The sequence below is a fragment of the Ctenopharyngodon idella genome, chromosome 8 (genome assembly GCF_019924925.1).
Source record: "Ctenopharyngodon idella isolate HZGC_01 chromosome 8, HZGC01, whole genome shotgun sequence".
Classification (NCBI taxonomy): Eukaryota; Metazoa; Chordata; class Actinopteri; order Cypriniformes; family Xenocyprididae; genus Ctenopharyngodon; species Ctenopharyngodon idella.
Genome location: NC_067227.1, coordinates 23024205 through 23046065, shown reverse-complemented (window position 1 = coordinate 23046065; position 21861 = coordinate 23024205). Strand labels below are relative to the sequence as shown.

General features: G+C 37.7%; 1 protein-coding gene across 6 annotated transcripts in view; it reads left to right on the top strand.

Annotated features, from left to right (window-relative positions):
• Window positions 1-21861, top strand: part of nfic (nuclear factor I/C) — a 128486-nt gene that overhangs the window by 71960 nt on the left and 34665 nt on the right. For all 6 annotated transcript variants that reach the window (XM_051904611.1, XM_051904615.1, XM_051904614.1 and 3 more), the window contains exons 3-4: window positions 19391-19462; window positions 20806-20880. In XM_051904611.1, the coding sequence (XP_051760571.1) occupies window positions 19391-19462; window positions 20806-20880 (147 nt within the window). The remainder of the gene's footprint in view (window positions 1-19390; window positions 19463-20805; window positions 20881-21861) is intronic.

Sequence of the window (21861 nt, the reverse complement as noted above, 5' to 3'; positions counted from 1 at the left end):
AGGGAAACCCCCAGTCATTCTGTGCCAGTGAATGGAGGTTTTGTGTGCGACACCATGTTCCAAAACAACCGTGCTCTACACAGCGTATTGTATGGGACACTGAGCTGAACTGTCACAAACAGACGCAAGGTCCTGGTGGAAATCTGTACCGCAGACCATAGATAATCACAATGTCAAAAATGAACTGGGAACTGAAGTCAAGAAATTGAATTATCACAGTTTGGTATTTCTATTAGAATTTTTGCAGTGAAATCTATCCGTCCATCCATCCATCCATCCATCCATCCATAGAGAGTGAACTAACTCCAGGGTAAGGCTAAGGAGATATGCTTCCCCTTTAAAAAACACATTTAAATAGATTTTCTTGAAACAGTTTCAAGTAATGTGACACCTCACAACCTACACGTCCCAGCAATAAATTATTTGTTATTTAAGTGACTACGTTCACAAACCACTGTTAAATTGAACAGAAAACCAAGCATACTGTATGTGGGGTTTGGCATGGCAGAAAGCATGCAAAGCGCTTCCATTATAATCACTAAAGAGCTGTCACTCATCGCAATCTCACAAAGTTCTGTTATAATCTGTGAAGCTGACTGCACACTTAATCTCTTATTTACATAATGTCTAAACTTTGTTTGTTATAATGAGAGGATTTGCAAGTGTGCAAACCTCAGAATCCACTCACCATTTAAAACGCCAGAGTTTTGTTGAATTCTAACTTGAACACCTCTGATTGGCCACTGCGTTCAAGAATTCAACAGATATGTTTGTGATTGGCCAATTTGCTCAACGCTGCAAAAACACATTGTAAATAGAAACCTTTGACGTTTTCCAGAGCGCAGGCACAGATACGCCCTGGATAATTTGCCAAATCTTTTTCACAAATATGCTATTATTATGGAGAAAACTGATCCTAGACCAGCAGTTATGGGCAGCTTTTCCCTCTAAAATCAATCAGGAGAAGCAGCAGGCAGTGGTTTGAGTGAGAAAATTCCACTCTAGTCTGTCTATCTATCTATCTGTTTAACCGTCTGTCTCTCTGACTGTCTATCGTTTCTCACTTTAAGAAAAAAGAAAACAACAGGTGTGTGTGTGGGAATGTGATGCCTTCAAACTTCAAAAGCTGATTAAATTGACAGGCTGCATTTAAATTGCCTTAAGCAAGAACAGACAGATTAGGGGAGAATATGAAAAGCTCTTTGTTGACATTGGCCCAGGCAGATATTTGGGAATTCAGGAAGCATTTAAATGGATATAAAGTCACAAATATTCAACTCTCTTGCATATTATGGCGTGCCTGAAGTGAAATTTGCTTGATTGCATGAGGGGTGTTTCTACCGCGAGGGTCCCGTTTACACAGTGATTCAAGGGAGCAATTTAACATTTCTTATATAATCCAGATCACATTTTATAGGGATCAGCCAAGAGACCCAAAACCATTGGCCTGGAAAGAGAGGGTCACTCTTTCCACTCTTTCTCTTCCTCTCTCACTCTCACTTTCACTCTCAGTCCCATTCCTTATTAAAGTGATTGAAGGCAGGAAAAACTATGCCTAACTATGCTCGGATGCTTAAGCCCACCCTGAAAAATATGGAACGTTTTCTACGGCTGTTTATTTGGAATAAAATGGCATGCTGGGGGATTAGATGGAGAGAGAAAATGCTGGCACCAGCTGTTTCGGAGGTTTGAGTTACACAGCTGCGCTCCTCCGTGACACAACCCCCCCTCCCCCCCACCCGCAAAGCTTCGCTCAGCCCCTCAGCCTGTTCTGGGTATTTCTGCCCCATAAATTACTGTGAAACTGCATGCTAGATAGATAAATGCTCAGAGGAAACTTGACTATATGAATAGGAATTTGAGTTACATTCTTTTTATTGTACAAAGCAATCTGAAGACTGTTTACTTATGCAAAGTATTGACTGTATGCACAGATTTTGCATGTTGAGCTTAATTTATCACTATTTTCTCTTTCGGTAAGAAGATGAAAAAGGTGTTTAATGACATTTTTATAAGAACGTTTACAGAGGTCAGAATTCTGGAGCATCTCTACATTTAAAAAATCAAATGAATAAAAAATGTAATGTTATTTCTATTTTCTAGTGTACTCCTAAATACAGAGTGTACAATGCAGTATTATGAGAATCTCCATCCTCTAATACCACCTCCATCTGACTAGCAATAACAATTAGCAATGGTGCACGACTGTGATGTAAAGTAAAGGTTAGGGAACACTTTATTTTAAGGTGACGTAGGTACACATTACTACGTGTACTTACTATAGTAATAACAGTAAATTATGCATAATTACAAGTAACTAAACCTAAATCAAACTCCGACCCTCACCGTAACTCTATAGTTAGTACATGTAGTTAATTATTATTAAGCACGATGTAACCAACTTCACCTTAAAATAGAGTGTAACCAAAGTTTATTGGCTGTTTTGGCTATTGGTCATTTGATATGTTGGCTGCTTCCTGTTTTGTTGAAATGTGCCAATACAGGAAAGAAAACTGCACTTGTCAAGCCATTTCATAGGGCCTTTAATGTTGATGTGCTAATTCCGCTTTGTGAAACGTTACTGAAGTGAAGCCACTTCACGACCAAGACTAACAGGCCGATGCAGATCACAACCAAATTTCAGTGTGTATTTGTGGGCAAATGTGTTTGCCATAGCTGAGACTACCTTCAGGCACTCAGGGCCAGACTCTTTCTTGCGTGAGGCTGGAGATTGAGTTTCTTGGCTGACTCTTTCTGTCTGTCTCTCTAATATTGATCAGGGTTTTCCATGCTATTTATAACTCAGCCTCCCGGGTCCCTGCAGCACTCTGTAGGACTGTCTCCTCAGCCCTGTAGGGGCTCAGCTCTCATGTCTGTCTCCACTGTGCATTATTTTACGATTGATGGAGGCCACACTGATAAATGGAAATTTGGCTGAAATGTTCCACAGACAAAACTGGCTTGATTTATTTAAAGACAGTTGTGGTTTTTGTTAAATCACAGTCTGGTTAAGGTGTTAGCCGTGACCCAATCATGGCTTGACAATTTAATCAAAAAGTAATCGGCCACGTCGGTTATTTCGTTTTTTTTAATCCTGTTAATACTTTCCCCTTAAAAACATACTACCGCGTGTGTAGTCACGTGACTCCGCCCCGTCCAGTCAGTGGCATGGAAGCAATTTTATTTTAGGTCACATCGTCCAGCCCTACCAAAAAAACGTGAAATTTGACTGGTACTGGAATATTGGTACTGACTTCTGAAATTTTGTTACCGTGACACATTAATGCATTAAAAGAATATAAAAGAATATTAAATGTAGCTTGTAGTTTAATTACTGTACCTTCCTCCTAGCTTTTTCCAGTTACATTAGCTGTTTTTTTTCCTGTAGAGTTGTTGGTATCTTTGCCAGCTGCATTGTTTGAGCTGTGTGCCAAAAACTGGAGATACTCATTAATTGTTCATATTACTTTTTATTTGTGAGCTTGTCGTTAGCTAAATTATTAGACCTAGTTAGTTAAGAGTTTGAATGTGAATGAGATTTGTACATTTTGTAAAGTGTTGCCAAATGTCAGAGTGCAGCAGTGTTGATCACACATACATTTCACGCTGCCACCATTGATGGTATTTAGCTTTATTGCATTTAAAGAGTTGCATGATATATAATTATTTTCATCAATTGCAGCATTCACTTGGACAAAATTCAGGAAACTGCTGAAGTGGGTTAATGTGGCTTTGAGGGAAAATAAAAAAAGAGTAAAAGAGTGAGGGAGGGGGTGAAAAGCAGATATTGCTCTTTATAATGACTAGTCCAGATGGCTTGAGGTTAATGTTAATGTTTGCCACATTGCAGCATTGTAGCAGAAAGCATATCATAAAAAACGAGAAAGGGAGTGAGGTAAAATCGATGGGAGGGAGAGCAAGGGAAAGTGAGATTGCTAAAGGAGGGGCAGAGGCGGCCTCTGCTGAAAAGAGGGCATGTGAGGACAGCTGTGCTACGTCACTGTTGTAATCTCTGTGCAGCGTTCTCTTCCTGTCTTACACACTTTCTCTGTCTCCAGTTAAATGGGATGGTATCATATTCAATATACAACTTTATATGTTCTCTCCACATATTGTTTGATTTGTAGTGTATTTCATATTTTGTTCTAGGTAACACTTTACAATAAGGTTCATTAGTTAAATATTAATTAATGTATTAACTAACATAAACTAACCATGAACAATACATTTGTTACTGTATTTACTAATCTTCGTTAACGTTAGTTAACGAAAATACATTGTTCATGTTAGTTCACAGTGCATTAACTAATGTTAACAAGATTTTAATAATGTATTAGTAAATGTTGAAATTAACATTAACAAAGATTAATAAATGCTGTATAAGTGCAGTTCATTATTAGTTCATGTTAACTAATGAACCTTATTGTAAAGTGTTACCTTGTTCTGATATATGGATATTTTTAAAGCTGCATGAGAGGAGTGCCACGTCACACTCTGGGTCAGTGTCGTATGTTCACATAACTGTTACAGCTGACATTGTCTGGATGTTTGTATCAAATCTTCTCCTTAACCCACATTATAAATGCCAACTTTGGAATGTCATACATGGTTTTTCCCTATTTAAAGTCGCATTGCTGTTATACACTGATTACGGTTTATACGGTTGTTTATACGTGGAACAGAGAAGGGGGATCAGAGGGGGGCAGTTTCTACTAAATCAGATAGAACATCGGTTGCAATGTGCAGCCAGTGTAATCAGAAAGAGAGCAGAGTCCTGGAGCAGATCACCGTCTGGGCTGATAATCGACCCGCCCCACAACCTGCAAAGATGTGACGTGCTAGTCAAGACCCAGAGAGGGTGAGAAGAGGAAAAGGGGGGAAAGATATAACTGACATCCTTCTGATACGTGACTGTTAGGCAGTATAGCTGGAAATAGTGAAGCTACATTTCTCAGTAGTGAGTTGGTAGTGTACTGTAGCTAGTATCATAGAGCTTTTAAGCTGATGCTTGAGCATTACATTTTACCTTACAATGTGTCAGGAATTAAGTTGTGTGTATTTTCTGTCAACCGGCATTGCCTCGTTTGTAAAAATCACATTTTTGAGTTGAATCTTTTCATTGAATCTGTTCTGGAGGTAAAAACATTTAACAAACAAAAAGGACGCTTTACAATAAAGGTAAACTTTTGTTAAAGGGATAGTTTTATATTGTTCAAAAATTAAAATTCTATCATTTACTCACCCTCATCTCAAGACTTAATCTTCAAAAATCAAATAAAGATATTTTTTATGAAAGCTGAGAGGTTTCTGTCCCTCTATTGTAAGTCCAGTGAACCAAAACTTAGAAGATGCAAAATGGTTCATAAAGGTGACTTAAAATGAATCCATATGAATCGAGCAGTTCAAGAGAAGAGATCACCAGTGTTGGGGAAAGTTACTTTTAAAAGTAATGCATTACCATATTGCATTACTCCCTAAAAAAGTAACTAATTGCATTACTTAATTACTTTTTATGGAAAGTCATGCGTTACGTTACTTTTGCGTTACTTTTACTAATTTGGGCTGGGCTGTTTGTTTGTTTTTATAACAACAAAAAAGTTATATTTTTGGCAAATGTAAAGGCCCTTTCACACCATAAGTGAAATGAATAAGCCTCAGGCTGAAGGAAATGCAAATTCACGCCTGTACAGTAGAGGGCGCAGTTCAAAAAAACAGGCCTTGGAGCTGTGCTGCCATTCTGGAATACAGAAGAATAGGATGCAGGAGAAGTAAATGAGTAAATGTATGCTCACATAGTCTAGAACTAGTCTAGAATAACCATCATGTTTACACAGCGCACACAACACCTCTGCAAAATTCCGATTTCAATCAACATGGGACAGGAGAGGTGTCAGTCAAAACATGGGAAAACAAAGTCATTACTTATTTGAAAAAGTAACTCAGATATTTTGTTTTCAATTTAAAAGTAATGCATTACTTTACTAGTTACTTGAAAAAAGTAATCTAATTACGTTACTTGTAATGCGTTATCCCCAACACTGGAGATCGCTTTATATGATGAACAGATTTAATTTATGTGAATTACATTTTTATGTGACCTATCCCTTCAACATTAGTTAATGCATTAACTTACATAAACTAACAATGAGCAATATATTTTTTACAGCATTTATTAATCTTTGTTAATGTTAGTTAATAAAAATAGAATTGTTCATTGTTTGTTCTTGTTTACAGCACATTAAGTAATATTAACAGATAAAACTTTTGATTCTAAAAATAACATTAACTGAGATTAAAAAATGCTACAGAAGTATTGTTCTTTGTAAGTTCATGTTATCCTAATGCTTAAAAATGAAGTAAATGTAGCATGTATATAGCTTTTTTCGTTTAGCTTAGCTAATTTTGTTGTTGTTGTTTGTTTAGCTAGCTACATTTTTGAGGACCTGGCTCAACACTGTTGCTCTTGCAGTTTTGTGTGGATTCATGAAGGTTTTTTTTGGGGGGGGAAGAACCACAAAGATGTTTGAGTTTTTAGGCCTACAGGGCAGCGCTTGCATGAGTTCTATAAATCTGTATTGAACTTTTCTTTCACGCAATTAAATTAAATCACTTTTATACAAACTTTTCAGTTTTTACTTAAAAAACTTTGCTTTGAATAGACTAAACAATGAAGATTAATTGTGAGATCTCTGGGCTTGGCCTGCATGGCCGTCGGTGTAGGTTTTCCAAGCTTTCTGAATGAGGAAAGCCCTCATCAGTCCTGGACGAAGAGCTTGTTGCATGCAGCCAAGCCACACTGAAGCAGCGGAGGCTGCCACGTGAGGACTGGAGGATCCAAGAACCCCGAAACAGAGACAAGGCCAGTGTGTATCTGTGTTTCAGACCACGTCCTCCACCACAATACAAACCACCCGGGGTGGTTAGCACCCTCAGACACTCAGCCTGATTTTATGGTTCCCCCAATTCACATAAGGAACAAACATGACATGACATATGGCACAGGCATGACAAACTCCTGACACCGTGTAGCGGCAACATTGTGTGATGGCTTTATGAGGCTGTTTATGAGCTTAAACGCTATATAAATAAATACTCTTTTTGTATGTTAAATAACTGATCTTGCCGTGCATTTATAATTAAAATAAAGACATTGAAAAGCCTAAGAGGCATTTTTTTATTTTAATTTATAAAATTTAATATTAAATAATGCATTACAGTGTGCCAAACTGTATAGAAATTTCAAACATCAATAACAACCTATAGAATCGAGAATTTAAGTACTGGAAATTTCCACATTTCTAAGCAGTTTCACTATGTCAAGATGACACTGGCTCCAGCAACGCTGCCCCCTACTGGTGACACTGACTTTTTGCACCAATCCTATACACACCCAATGTGATGATGATAATAATAATAATATCCCTGAAAAAGTCCCTTTAGGGTCCTTTAGACAGCTGAGGATGTTTGTTGAGGATAGTTCACCCCAAAATTATCGTCATTTACTTGTGTCGTCCCAAACCTGTATGACTTGTTCTTTTTGTCAGTACAATGAAAATGAATGGTCATGTACAAAACAGTTCAAAATCCACTTATATGTTCCACAGAATTCTACAGATTTGGAATGACATGAGGGTGAGTAAATGATCCCAGAATTGTGAAATGTTTATATAGGTGAAAAGTAGGTTATCAGCCAGTCCTATTGTGGTTTCTGTTGTATTGTTTGCAACTGGCACTGGGTCCGGTCCATTCCGGTAAAGTCCATTACAGCAGAGCGGGAACCCGGGTGTCAGATCAGAGGGGATTGCAGCCTCTCCGACCTCAGTGGAGGAAAATTCCTATTTATTAAGGATCCCCAACCGCATTGCTAGGCCCTAAGAAACCACAATTTGAAAAGAATCCTGTGCCGAGAAGAGACAGGGAGGGTGATGGAAGTAACCCAGAGGGTGAGGCCTCTGTGTTGAGGGTCCTGGCGCGACTCTGGCCTTGGAGCCCTCTCCAAACCAAACACCCTCCCAGCGCCCACCCAGACAGCCCTGCCCTTCTTCCACTCCCGGAATGGCGATGGAGGGAGAGCTGGGAAGTGTGCCCTGTGAGATCTGCCCGTCTGCCATGACCTACTGTAGCCTCCGCTCTCCTGTTAGCTCTGAAGGCCAATTAGAGATGTCAGCGAATGTTTTGATGGAAACCCAAACTAAACCTTTTCTCAATTTCATCCCCATAATCATGGAAACAGTGGATGGCGAAGGCACGAACTGGTAGCCGCTAAAGGATTTCCCCCACACGTGATGTTGGAACTTTTACCATACTGATTGTTGTGTGTGAGGGTTGCATGTACATATGCATACATGCATTTGCGTGTACACATAATTTGTGTAAATGCTGTGTGTGCGTATAATCATTTAGCATTATAATTTCACGTGCCAGCGTTTGTGCACTCTGCATGAGTCCTCACAAATGACATGCTATGCTCAAATTGCAGAGAGAGTGCTTTATAGCTGATCCAAAGGCTATGGTGGGTGGTTTAAGCCATTTTATATAAATATATATTTTAATATGTCTATGAAACTCATCCAAAAATAACTTGAAAGGAATACGCCGTTCACATCTGGTTTTTATATTGTGGCTTGCGGAAAAGCAGAAAAAATAGGAGCTTTATAATTCTTTACTTACAATGCGAGTGAAGCCTCAGAGTGCCCTCTTCAACTACAGCCTCAATAACTATTGTTGTTTAATGGCCCTCTGAGTCAGACTAACACTGGTTTGGCACTGAACTAGTACTACTAGTTTATTTCTCTGTTTCAAAAGCAGAACATGAAACTGTTGTACCTGTGAATGAGATTGATGAGGCTCAAACTACATTCTGGTGGCCACCTATGAATTCATCTTAGAATTAGAGCTTCAGGTTTGTAAGTCGGACAACAGACGGTATGAAGAGGAGATTATCCACCTGTAGAAAAATGAATTTGACGGCTGTAGGAATGGTAATCCCACCTTCCAATTGGAAGAGCCACTCAGCTGTTTGATAGAGTATGTTTAATCTAGGATGTTTAGTTCTGATTTTTGTGTTTTAGGGCTGTTAGTTAGATTGGCACATTAATACTTTTCATAAAAAACAATTAGTTTTGTTTTGATTAATTTAGTTCTGTAATTGTATAAAGAGCTGTTTTAATGGATAATGTGTGTTCCTTAAAGCGGAAGTTCACCGCAAAATGAAAATTCTGTCGTAATTTGCTCACCTGATGACCCGTGTTGGGGTAACGTACTACAAGTAACGCGAGTTGCGTAATCAGATTACTTTTTTCAAGTAACTAGTAAAGTAACGCATTACTTTTAAATTTACAACAAAATATCTGAGTTACTTTTTCAAATAAGTAACGCAAGTTACTTTGTTTTCCCATTTATTGACTGACACCTCTTCTGTCCCCAAGTTGATTGAAATCGGGAGTGCAGAGGTGTTGTGTGCGCTGTGTAAACATGATGGTTATTCTAGACTAGTTCTAGACTAAATGCGAGCATACATTTACTCATTTACTTCTCCTGCATCCTATTCTTCTGTATTCCAGAATGGCAGCATGACTGAAAGGCTTGTTTGTTTGAACTGCGCCCTCTACTGTACAGGCATGAATTTGCATTTCCTTCAGCCTGAGGCTTATTCATTTCACTTTTGGTGTGAAAAGGCCTTTACAATTTGCCAAAAATAGCATTTTTTAAACAAACAAACAGCCTAGCCCAGATGAGAAAATGTAACGCAAAAGTAACGTAACGCATTACTTTACATAAAAAGTAACTAAGTTATGCAATTAGTTACTTTTTAGGGAGTAACGCAATATTGTAATGCATTACTTTTAAAAGTAACTTTCCCCAACACTGCTGATGACATAATTTTTATTTTCATATGATCATAAACAAAAAGGTAACGTTTTTAGTTCCTTTAGTAAAAATGACTTCCATGTGTTTTTCTCGATTTAGATAAGTTGAGCTGAGAGTTCAGGGTAGATATGTTTCTGAGGTGTCATTGTTAGAACGTAACACGTGCAAAGTGTGCATACGTGTGTGTGTGTGTGTGTGTGTCTGCACCTGCAGTGTGACTCTTGTATAGCCTTGCCTGTCTTCCTCCAGCTGGCAGTGATTTGTCCAGGCGTTCAGATTGAGCAAATAGCTGCAGTGTGTTATTACTGTCAGACTCGGGCAGCCCCATAATACCCCTCTGCCACAGGAAGCTGCAATCTTGCAGAAAAGGTCAGCTGGACCAATTACCTCCGCCTACCATTTTCCCCTTAGTGAGTCCCTCTCAGCGTCGCTCGCCCACTCCTTCCTCACAGGCCCCCCAGTAGTTGAGATGAGAAGTAAAAGACTGTCATTTGGATTTTGCAGCTGTTGGACAGCTCCTCCTCCGTTAGCTGTTTGTGAGGGATTGTCCTCACTGAATATTGTTTTTGAATGCTTATTTTTCCATTCTCATGGAAAATTTTATGTTTTTTCATCCAACTCTTGTTGTTGTGTGATCAGACCACTTTTTCCTTTTCATGATTTTATTTTTACATTACAGGTTGACCAGTATGATTTTTTTAACACATGATGCCGATATTTATTGTGTTTTTTCAATGTTCAGAAATGATTTTTAGTTTTATTTTTGACACAATAATACATAAACAATCATCTTTATTATTATTATTATTATTTGTAGTAGTAAATTTTCATGATGCACATTATTTTTTACTGTATAAGAATATTAAACATTAATATTAATAATAATACTGCATGATAAAATATATATTAAAATTATATTAATAATTATAATATTATTTGTTTTAGTATCAATTTCATTATAGTGTGTTATTATTATTTGTGCCAGTTGTCATAATTTCATGTTCAGCTTTGTTTTTTTGTCAATGTACAACCTCTGCCCAAATTAATGGCTTTAAAAAGTTCAGCATTCATGTAACCAATCATTTAAACAGGTAAGTTAATTTACCTGTAAGTAAAGCCAATTTCTAGCATTAGTTTTATTTACAATATATCTAAGAGACTTTTTTTTCATAAATGTGACTGTACTCATCCTTCCATGCTCTCTCTGACTCTATATAGGACACCAGTTTGCTGGACCACATAAAAGCACAGGCTTCCTTCATTAAACGTCAGCTTTGCGGCATCGACCCTGTTCTCCTTACCTCAGCAACTTTAGGGAGAGATTTAAGAGTAGACATTCCCTCTCTCCTCTTCTTTTTATCTCTCTCTACAGTCTTTCTCAGAGTGCTGCATGCAGGTTCCAGAATTGACACTCGCCAAGCACCAAATGCGAGTTTAAATGGGCTTTAGCGAGTAAATAAAATTGAGTTACTCTCCAGTTGGCCGATAACTTGATTACAAACTGCAACATTTAAATCGAATTGTAAGAGTGATAGTCTGACCCTGACTGCAATTACACACATACAAAGCATCTGATAAAGTAAACATCTGGTCTGACTTGCGCCTCAGTGGTAAAACCTAAAATAAATAAATAATTGAAATTAAATTAAATCAGATTAACTAAATAAAAATACTATACAAATTGTCCGATATACTGTACAGTTCTGCTGCATTTTTTTCACCAATATTTCCTCTCAGCTGTGAAATTCCATATTCAAAATTTCCTATCAGTAGTGCTTGTTGACACCTGGCGGTCTTGAAAAACAAAACCTGCTGTTTTCCTTTCTGTTTTACCCTGGCGCTTGTCCATCTAGAGGGTCTGTAATGAATTTAGATGAACACTGATATTCGTAAGATATTAAGATAACCCATTAAAACTTTCCCAGTGGATTCATATCCATGCAGGCCCGGGGGCCAGTGTGGTCCGCCAGACTGCTAAATGCTTCAAGAGACCCCTCCCTATCAGTCTCGCGCTTTCACACAAGCTCTTTTTCAGTCTGACATTCTCATTCAGTTCTTCTCTAGATGTTAAAGACTTATTGGCCGGCTGTGATGGCGATGTCAGGATCAATAACTCTTGCCCTGACAGCTCTCATGGAGACAGAAAGAGATGCAGACAGAACAGAAAAGAGAGAGAATTTTATAGAGATGTGCATTCACTGTGTTTGTTCTTCAGCAGAAAAACAGATCAGCAATGAAATCAGAGCTTTGAAACTGATCAGCAGTGCTGAAAAGAGAGACAGAATGATACACAGAGAAAAAAAGAGGGAAATGTACGAGAGATATGATCAGATTAGCAGGCTATGATGTCTGAGACACACATCCATTGATTGGGCTGTGTTACGTTATGTTGCATTGTGCTGTTTTGCATTATGTTTAGGGATGCACATTCATACTGGATATTTAAGCGTGCATACTAATTTCCTTTATTTTTACATTTATATTACCTTTTCCATCATCTAACACTCACTTTATTTGAACACTCAAAATTATTTAAAGGGTGATTTTCAGCCAGCTTTGTATTGTTACAATATCAGTAGTATATGTAAATGAACAATATGTGTTCATTTTCCATGTTACTACACAGAGATATCACGTTTGTTTGTCAGAAAAAGCCTGCTGGATGATGAACAAAGTTTTTGTATCCTTGCTAATGGACAGTCTAATAGTGCCCAGTGCATTATGGGTGTTGAATTTTTCCTACCTTTTTGAGAAGCTGCTCACTCCAGAGCCAATGGGTCACGCTTGATGTCCAGCTCCTCATCTCTGGACCTAATTGGTGGATCTAGAATGTCCAACCATACACTAACCTAATCTTAACCCTATCTTTAAACCTAATTAGTTTAAGCTCCACCCCTTAGATCCACAGAGGTGGAGCTGGACTAGGCTAAGCTCCACCCATTTGGCTCAGCAGTGAGCACCACTTGACCTTTTTGGCAAAAGGGAACGCCATGTAGCACCAATAAAAAATAAAAATAAAAATCACATTGCTACTACATAGATTATGTTTTATTAAAAGACCATCTTGCAAAGTGGTGAATTACGCCTTTCATCAACACTGTTAAATATAGCAAATTTAGCAAATTTCAAAATGAAAATCCTTTTTTTTTTTTCTGTTTTATAGACAAAATAGTATAGATTTTAATATTGACCATTTATCAGTTATCGACCAACTTGAAAATATTTATCAGTATATTGGACAGAATTTAATATCATTGCATCCCTATTTATTCTGTGTTTTAATGTGTTGTTCTGTTTTGTATTGTATTGTTGTGTTATGCTTTATAAAAGCCTGGAGTGAATCTAAACTCCATTTGGACTGAGCACTAAGTTCTAATCAGTTCAGGATATTTGGCATTGGATCTTTAATTGATTTCCTTGAGTTTGAGAGCCCAGAATTTGCAGCATGGCTACATTTTGATTATCCACTGTTTAAACACAAAACTTTTTTTTGAAGAAGAAGAAATTGAGTGGTGGTGGCTATGCCATTGCTAAGATGTTCGAGTTTTTAGCATGTTGCTGTGTGGTTGCTAGGGTCTTCTAAGTGGTTCCTTATTGTCCCAAGCTAAAACAGCCCACCCCTAGGTCAGCTTCCTCATTCAATGGAAATCCAGAGGATTTATTTTGCAGATTTACCATCCAGCAGGGGACGATCACTAGTCTGATAACTTAGAAAAGCAATTAAATAGCTCTCTTCAATAAGTTCAATACTTTGCTTGCCATAACCAGTGCCACCATGAGAGTGTGGTTTATACAGTATTCATAAGGGTTGTTTGTGGCTCTCACTGACTTTATGTTTCATACTAAATTCCACAGTTGCAGTGTAAAGGAACAGCTCATAATTGTTTCAGTATTTCGGCAGACTGAATGTCCTCTGATCCATCTGTCTTATTGGCTCTGCGCTGAGGGAAATAGCATCTCTTCCTCTCAGAGTGATGGAGAATGCTAGGGTGTGGTATGACAAAGGTTGTCGCCCTCAATCAGCTCAGCTACAGCTGGAAATGAAACATTACAGGCTGCTTCAGCAAATGATGTTGACCAATCCACACACACAGACACACATTAGCACTCATATAAACACTGCGACAAACTAATGTTAATTTAATGTGGTTAAACAGTCAAGCCATCCTTTTGAAAAAGTAGTCAGCTGTGCTACGTTAATGACACAAACATTAAAGCTATTTAAGGGGTCAGTTTCTTTTTTAATGTATAACTATCACATGATTTTATTTATGTTGCAATCAGAGCAGTATTTATCTGATCGACAAACAATAAGGATGACAGCATTAAACCTGCAGAGGGCTCAAAGGAATCAGTTCAACTTTTTCTTTGAAAAGATCCATTGAAATGAAGCATTTAAATGAACTGATTCTTTCAAATGAATTAAACTTCAAAACACTACTTGAGGCAGGCAACAGTTTAGGAGAGAACATTTGAGCATTGCCTCAGTTCATTCAGTTGTAAAGCACAATACAGTGTGACATGAACCCCAGTAGCGTTTTGTAGCAAAAGTAGCTAAAAATGTAGTAGCAATTAGTGTTGCTCAAGTGTCTCTTTGTTTGTTTTTCTGTACCTTTTGTGTTTTTATTCATTTAATATCATCTAGGGGTCTTCAGCCTTTGTCAGGACAAGGATCTTCAAGGATAAAGAGATAAGACCCTCTGTTATCTATTGTATATAACTGACAGATGCTTTTTATGTCTTCCCTATAAAAACTTTACATACATTGCTATGCTGCTTACATTACAAGCAATTTAAATAAGTAATGAATAATTGACGACGGACCGTTGAATTATTAGAAAATGGGTGTGCATTATTTTCTAATAATTCACTGGACTCAATTATTCCACTTATACTGTGGTAACTACACCTCAAGACACTGTTCAGATGTTGTATTTTAAGACATTTGTCAGGTTTTTGTCCTTAAAACGCTCTTGTGTATAGGACTTCTTACAATGTCATTTTAGAGCTAGTAAAGGAGGCTTGAGCTAATGCAGTTATTAGAAAGAGAGAGAGAAAGAGAGACAACGTCGAAAAATCGCCTTTCAACAGCGTTCGGCAGCAGCATCTCTACTAATAGCGAAACATAAGTTCTTTTGCTGTTGTAGGCTGTAAGGACATTTGAAGTATCTGAAATCATTTGGCGAAGTGATATGAACATGTAATGAGGTCAAGACCTGTCTGGAACTACTTTAGCCAAGCATTTTGCTGAAAATTATTGCACACCTTAGAACAAGCCTTCAACATCCCTGTAGTATAGTTTTTATTAATGTACAAATATATAGGCTACTTGCTTTATACTGTTCAAAAGTTTGGGGTCAGTAAGATTTTTTTAACATTTTTGAAAGAAGTCTCATATGCTCACCAAGGCTGCACTTATTTGATTAAAAGTACAGTAACACTGTTGTAAAATATCATTACAATTTATAATAACTATTTTCTATTTTGATATATTTTAACATTTTTATTCCTGTGATGGCAACACAAAATTTTCAGCAGCCATTACTCCAGTCTTAAGTGTCACATGATCCTTCGGAAATCATTCTAATATACAGATCTGATGCTCAAGAAACATTTTTTGTTATTATTGATGTTAAAAACAGTTGTTCTGCTTCATATTTTTTTTTGTTGAAACTGTGATACCCTTTTTTCTTTGATGAATAGAAAGTTTTACAGACCCCATGATGACCCCTAATTATCTAGCTGATGGTGTATTTTGAGGATTTGGAAAGTTTCTGTGTGTCAGTGTACAGGATTTCTAGAGGAACATTCTGAACTCAGCTGTAAACTATGTTTATTTTCTTCTGGGTCTGAAAGAGTGAAAGTTTGCTCACTCTTCCTGCCATGACTAACTGCGTAATACCTCATGTTGTTATTTAGCTGTTAGTCACTCTAATGGCTGAGGCAGTGCACAGGAATGTCTTTCACGTAAGGTCACTTCCACAGCTCAAACTTTCTCTCTGACTTTCGCTCTCTGCCCACTCCAACTTTTTAAATCTTCAGAGTCTCTGCCAACCATTTAGCAGCGGCCATTTGCCTCTCTGTCTCTCTGTCTGTCTCCCTCTCGCTCTCTCTTCTGCCCTGAACGGAGTGAGTTGGCACATGGGCATGCTGGCACTCTTCAGTACTGTTACTTTTACTTTGTTCTTGCTTGAGAAAAAGAGGGAGGGATAGAGTGAGTGTGAGAGATAGAGAGAGGGAGAGAAAGCAGAAAGAGTGATCTAAAATGGCTGCCAACGACAAACCTCCTCTCTGCTCATGAAATGTCTGCCAAAAAGAAAAAAAAAACGTAAATGGCTGTGTCGATGACTGATTCCTGGCTTGAAATGTAGCTTGCATGAAAAGAAATAGCAACAACTTTCACTAGGAGCAACCTCACTTTTACTGCAGTGACAGTTTTAGTATGGAAAACACATACAAGGACAAAAAGTTCTTAAGCTTGGGGCCATTAAATCATCGAGATGCTATAGATATTACATAAAGAAGTCAGAAGCTAGAGGCAAAAATGATTTTTGGTTTTGATGAAGGAGAAGGAAGCAGTCCTCTTGATAGGTCAGAGAATATTTCTCGGGTTAATAATCGACTAGACTAACATGTCTCCAGATTACACTTTGGGTTGTAGTCCAACTAAGGAAAGCTACCATTGCGTTTCAGAGTTTGAGAAATGGCTTTACAAAATGGCGTGCTTGAGAGAAAATGGACGTTGTTCAAGCACATTTTATTGCATCATATTTTCCACTAGCATTTCTACTTTTTTGTTTCTTTTATTTATGTTGTGAATGTTACCTGCATTTTTCCCCTTAGATTTGTGTGGAAAACAGGTTTTATGATTGGATTAGGTTTTGTTTTGTCATTATTGTACCACTTTTTGAGAAATCGCCTTACAAAAAGGCAAACATTTACTCTATGCACCACAAAGAAAATGGCCGTTGTTTCAAGCAGATAGTTTTGCATCATATTTTCCATCTGCATTTCTACTTTTTCTTCTTGGACTTGTGTCGGAAATGAAATGCGGAGCTCTCGATTGGGTACAGAAGCAATTCCTCTCTTATTTACATTTTATGTTTTGGTGTCTTCAGCTTCACGGGCCCTTTTGGAAACCGGGATGTGTCAGAGCCTCTCTGTGCCAGTATCTCCTTCAAACTGACACTTTTATTTTTCCTTCCCTCCGATTTTCCTTGCCAGTGATTCGGTCTGAGGGCTGACTGCCTAGAAACCGCCACAGCTTTTGGCAGGAGCGCATAGGACTCTGAAGACAGTCATGGAGGAGAAAAGCAGAGAGAGAGAGAACTGGAGCGTGTCCTTCTTTGTAGCTGGCAGCGCTAATCATCCTGGCCTGCGAAGAATCGCAGCGATGACAGACATGTTTGTTTATGTTTTTGTGTTGGGTTATTTTTTATTTTTAATTTGCCGCACTTTTAAACATTGCTTGTCTCCTCTGGAACAAACTCCAGACCTCTCAGCATCCATCAGTCTCCTACTGTTTAAGGCCTCTCCAATTTTTCATAATCAAAACATTGAGTATTATGGCCCGGGTCCAACCGCTTCCTTTGGAATGTCATTGAACTTATGAAGATTTGTAGGGTATATAATTCTTTTTTTTCCCCAGAGCATGTGTATTTTACTTACACCAACATAATTAGGCTGCACTTTGCACATATATTTAAAGAAAACATTTCATATTTTGTGGCAGGGGAAAATAACGCTGGAATAATTATATGAGAGGGGAGATTGAAGACTAGTCGTGATCTTAAAGTCAACATAAAATCCAAATTGGCCATATTTATTTTCATAATGCACGTTTCTGATCTTATTGTGATTTATTCAGTGGTGCGTCTTATTCCAAAGGCAAAAAGTAATTTGTCTTTGCAATTTTTAATCATTATGTAATGACTTTCTCTTCCTCTGAAATTACTTTTCTTTTCTGGCAACATCACCTAGGCCGTTCAGGCTATTTGGTAATGTTAATCTATAGCCAAAATGAGAAAAAACGCTTTCACTCTGGCTCCAATTTGGTATGTAACGCCCAATTCTTATGATCCAATCCTACCTTGCATTTTGTTTGGATAAATATCCTGTTTCACTTGGAATTATTTCACGTTATGGAAGTGAAATGGGTTGCAAACACAAATTCACATAAACTTTTATTGTATTACCTATAAGAAAAATAGATATAAGAAATTTGCTCCAGAATCGCTGTTGTGTTGCTGTGGTCTGTGTGTTTTCATGTGTCTTGAGCAGTAGTTTGCGGTCGGCCTCTGAGTCCTGCAGGCCACAAAGAGTGTGAGAGTCGTAATGAAGCGTTGCATTGAGACGTGTGCAGCCGGTCGGACTCTCCTCGACTTTGAACTGGCAGTGGCGTGCAGCCCATCTGATAGGGAGCACTCTTATTTATTTATCCAGCTTGAGCTTTTTTACTGGCTTTTCTTTGAACGCCTGCCAGAGTCCTTGCGGTAACCCCCTCTATTCTTTCATTCCCTATTCAGAAAATCCTCCGTCGCTTCTTGACTTGAATTCGTTTTATGTGTTTATCTGCATTTTCCCTCACATCCGTGTGGCAAAGAGCTGGAACGCTCACAAATGGGAAGGTTTTATGGTTGGATTAGGTTGTTTTGTCATTATTGTGTTGCTTCAATGAGTTTACACTTTGGCAATACAATCCCCATGCTCTGCCAGTGAAGAGGGTTCAACGAGATTACGCTCGGCCTTGCCAAACAAGTTGAAAAGAAAGAGAATATTTGAATGGTTTTGGAGCACTTTGATACGGTGTGTTTCTCATTTACAAGGCTTATGAGCCATTTGGCTGAGCCTCAGTTCGTCGTGGTATCAGAGCGCATGGCTATATAAGTATCCTATGAGTGATTTATAGGAAACATGCAGAGTTTTCGCTTTCTCTGCTGTTTATACAGAAACATGTTCTTATGTCGGATTACCAAAGCTATCGCTGACATGATCAACCACATGCCAACATGTCAGAGGTTTCTGTTCATTGAACATACACTTGCATTTGGGAAAAACCCAATACTCTATACTCTAATTCTGCTGCAGTTTGCTTACAGTATGTTTGCCATTTATCAAACTACAGCATGTATAGAATCAGAGTAATTATTCAGCTGTTTATTATTTGTATGTTTTCTATTCATATTCAGATTTTTATTTGCCCTGCCAAGATTTGTCAAAAAAGCTAAATTTTAAAATACATTTTTATTTGGCTGAAAAATATTGAAAAATTATGAATTGATGCCAGTCACTTGACCTGAATATGTACAATATTTTCAGTATTTTTTCTATATAAATTAGGCCATTCACTATCACTGTTCAGTACATCACAGAAAGTCAAACGTTGAAGATTGCAAGTGAGCATTATTGTACATTAAGCTGAACATTGACCTCAACTCTTCAGACCTTCGCATTTATATATCTATTAAGAGAATCTGCTGAGTAGGAGACTAATGTCTTTCAATCTTTTATTCTTTCTCAGAGGCTGAACAGAGCAGTAGTCCTCGTACAGGCATTGGTTCAGATCAAGAGGACAGTCGAGCAGCCACCATGGGTAAGAGAGCACATGTACACACCCACATTCACACAACATGTACGGGAATACTTGCAGTATACTGTGTGCTGCAGCATACAGAGCGGTGCAGTCCTGTAAGCGTCCTCTCCTGCACTATACAAACATCCTGTTTACACAACGCAACCTACATGCACAGCTTCAAACCCATACCCACACACTCAACATCTCTCTCTATATATCTCTGCCCAGTTCATGTCACACTCCTACCTACATTTCAACAGAACTAGTCTGAAAGGCCAGCAGTTTATTCTGTATTACGTGGTGGATAAAAGTCTAGCTCTGTTTAGGGAAATGCTAGATAGGAATGGTATGTGATTGAAATTATGTCGGTGATTCACATATTCAGACCTGCTCATAATCCTGTGGTATTATTATGGGACTGATGGGATGGATGAGGTACTTGTCCATTGAGAACTATTTAAAATAAGTTAGTCAATCGATTTAAAAGTTTAATTGAGTTGAATATGATATTGTATACTGATTAATTTGTTGTTGTTGTAATGTGATTGTGATAATATACATTACTGTTCAAAAGGTTGTGGTCAGTAAGATATTTAGTGAAAGAAATGAATGCTTTTATTCAGAAAGAAAATGTATTAAATTGTTTAAAAGTGACAGCAAAGGCTGTTACAGTGTTAAAAAGATTTCTGCTTCAAATAAATGCTGTTCTATTCATCAAAGAATCCTGTACAAACTATTTTAGTTTCCACTATTTTTCCACTACTGTATTCAACATTGATAATAATAAAATGTTTCTTGAGCACCAAATCAGCATATTAGAATGATTTCTGAAGGATCATGTGACTCTGAAGACTTAAAATATATTAACATAGACAACATTTATTTTAAATTGTAATAATATTTCACAATTATACTGCTTTTACTATAGTTTGATAAAATAAATGCAGCCTTGGTGAGCATGAGAGACTTCTTTCAAAAATGTAAAAAAAAAATCTCACCGACCCTATACTTTTGAACGGTGGTGTATGTTTTTATGCATTTCTAAATTCTGTATTAATCACATATATCAATATTTGCTGAGGAAAAACCCCTAAATGATGATAATTCAAATTACATTTAGCTGAGTAAAACATTGTATCCAAAATTGTCTTTTGTCCATAATTCACTACAACTGGTGTGTACTGGCTGAACAGACTCCTTTTATGTAAAACACTGGCATTCATTCATTTAGATGCTTTTATCCGGAGTGACTTAGAAATGAAAAACTAAATTAAATTTCTTTGTGTGTGAGATGCCGGTGATATCCTTTTGTTGGAAAGCACTGCACTATCATTTATTCCATGTTTTCTTTTGTTTAACAGATGCCCCAGAGTTTCAAGAGAGCTTCGTAACTTCGGGCGTCTTCAGTGTAACAGAACTGGTGCAAGTATCAAGAAGTGAGATGCTTTTGTATTTTATATAATGCACTTAAAGGCACAATTCACCCAAAAAATGAAAATTCTGTTATCGTTTATTCACCATTTAGTCATATTATATATTATAATTTTCATTTTTGGGTGAACTGTCCCATTGAAAAAACTGTCTTTGAGAGTCTAATCCATTTCAGTGAATCAGTTTGTTCGAGTTTCTTGTCTTTTTTTCTTGTCTTCGTATCTCAACTGTCCCTTTCCACCTCCTACACAGCTTGTGTCCACATATTAGACACAATCGTCAATTTCACAGCCGTTTCATGTCAGGTTTGACAGTTCCTCATTAGAAGGGAAGGAATCCCGCCAGTCTGTCCAGCGTAATTGATTGTGTTTAGCTGAAATAATTTTCTTCTTTCCAGTTGGCTTCCTGTTGTCTGGTAGTCAGATAAGCAAGATCATTGTATATCGCTCCTCACACCTGTGTGCAATCACAGTGTTTTACAAGTTATATACAAACTCATAGATTGCAAATGCACGTTAAGAGCCCGAGATTAATTAAATGTCTTATTGTGCATAATGCAGTTTTATCAGCATTAAGTTTCGCTGCTATAGGTCACTTATTCAAAACAATATCAAAGGCATAGCTTGATGACGCCGTGATTGAGCGTGGAATCATGGGAGTTGTTCATCTCCACAGCCGATGGAAAGCAATCCGATGGGACTCAGGCAGAAATCATGTTCAAGGATGAGCTAATGTATTAAAGTTTTATTAGCATTACTTTGGTATGAAGCAGGGTGTGGCCGAGAGCCTGAGACATTTTATGTTGCTGTTTTTATTATGCTTATAAGCCGCAGTCGGCCATTGTTGCTCCTTCAGTATTATGTTTATTTTACAATTAAAGTTACGTTTAACGTCCGCCTCGTTCTTCTCTGAACTTGAACTTTGTTACAGTTGTGTTTGATCAGTCAGATTATTTTATTTCTTTCTAATAAAGTTGCCACAAGTGC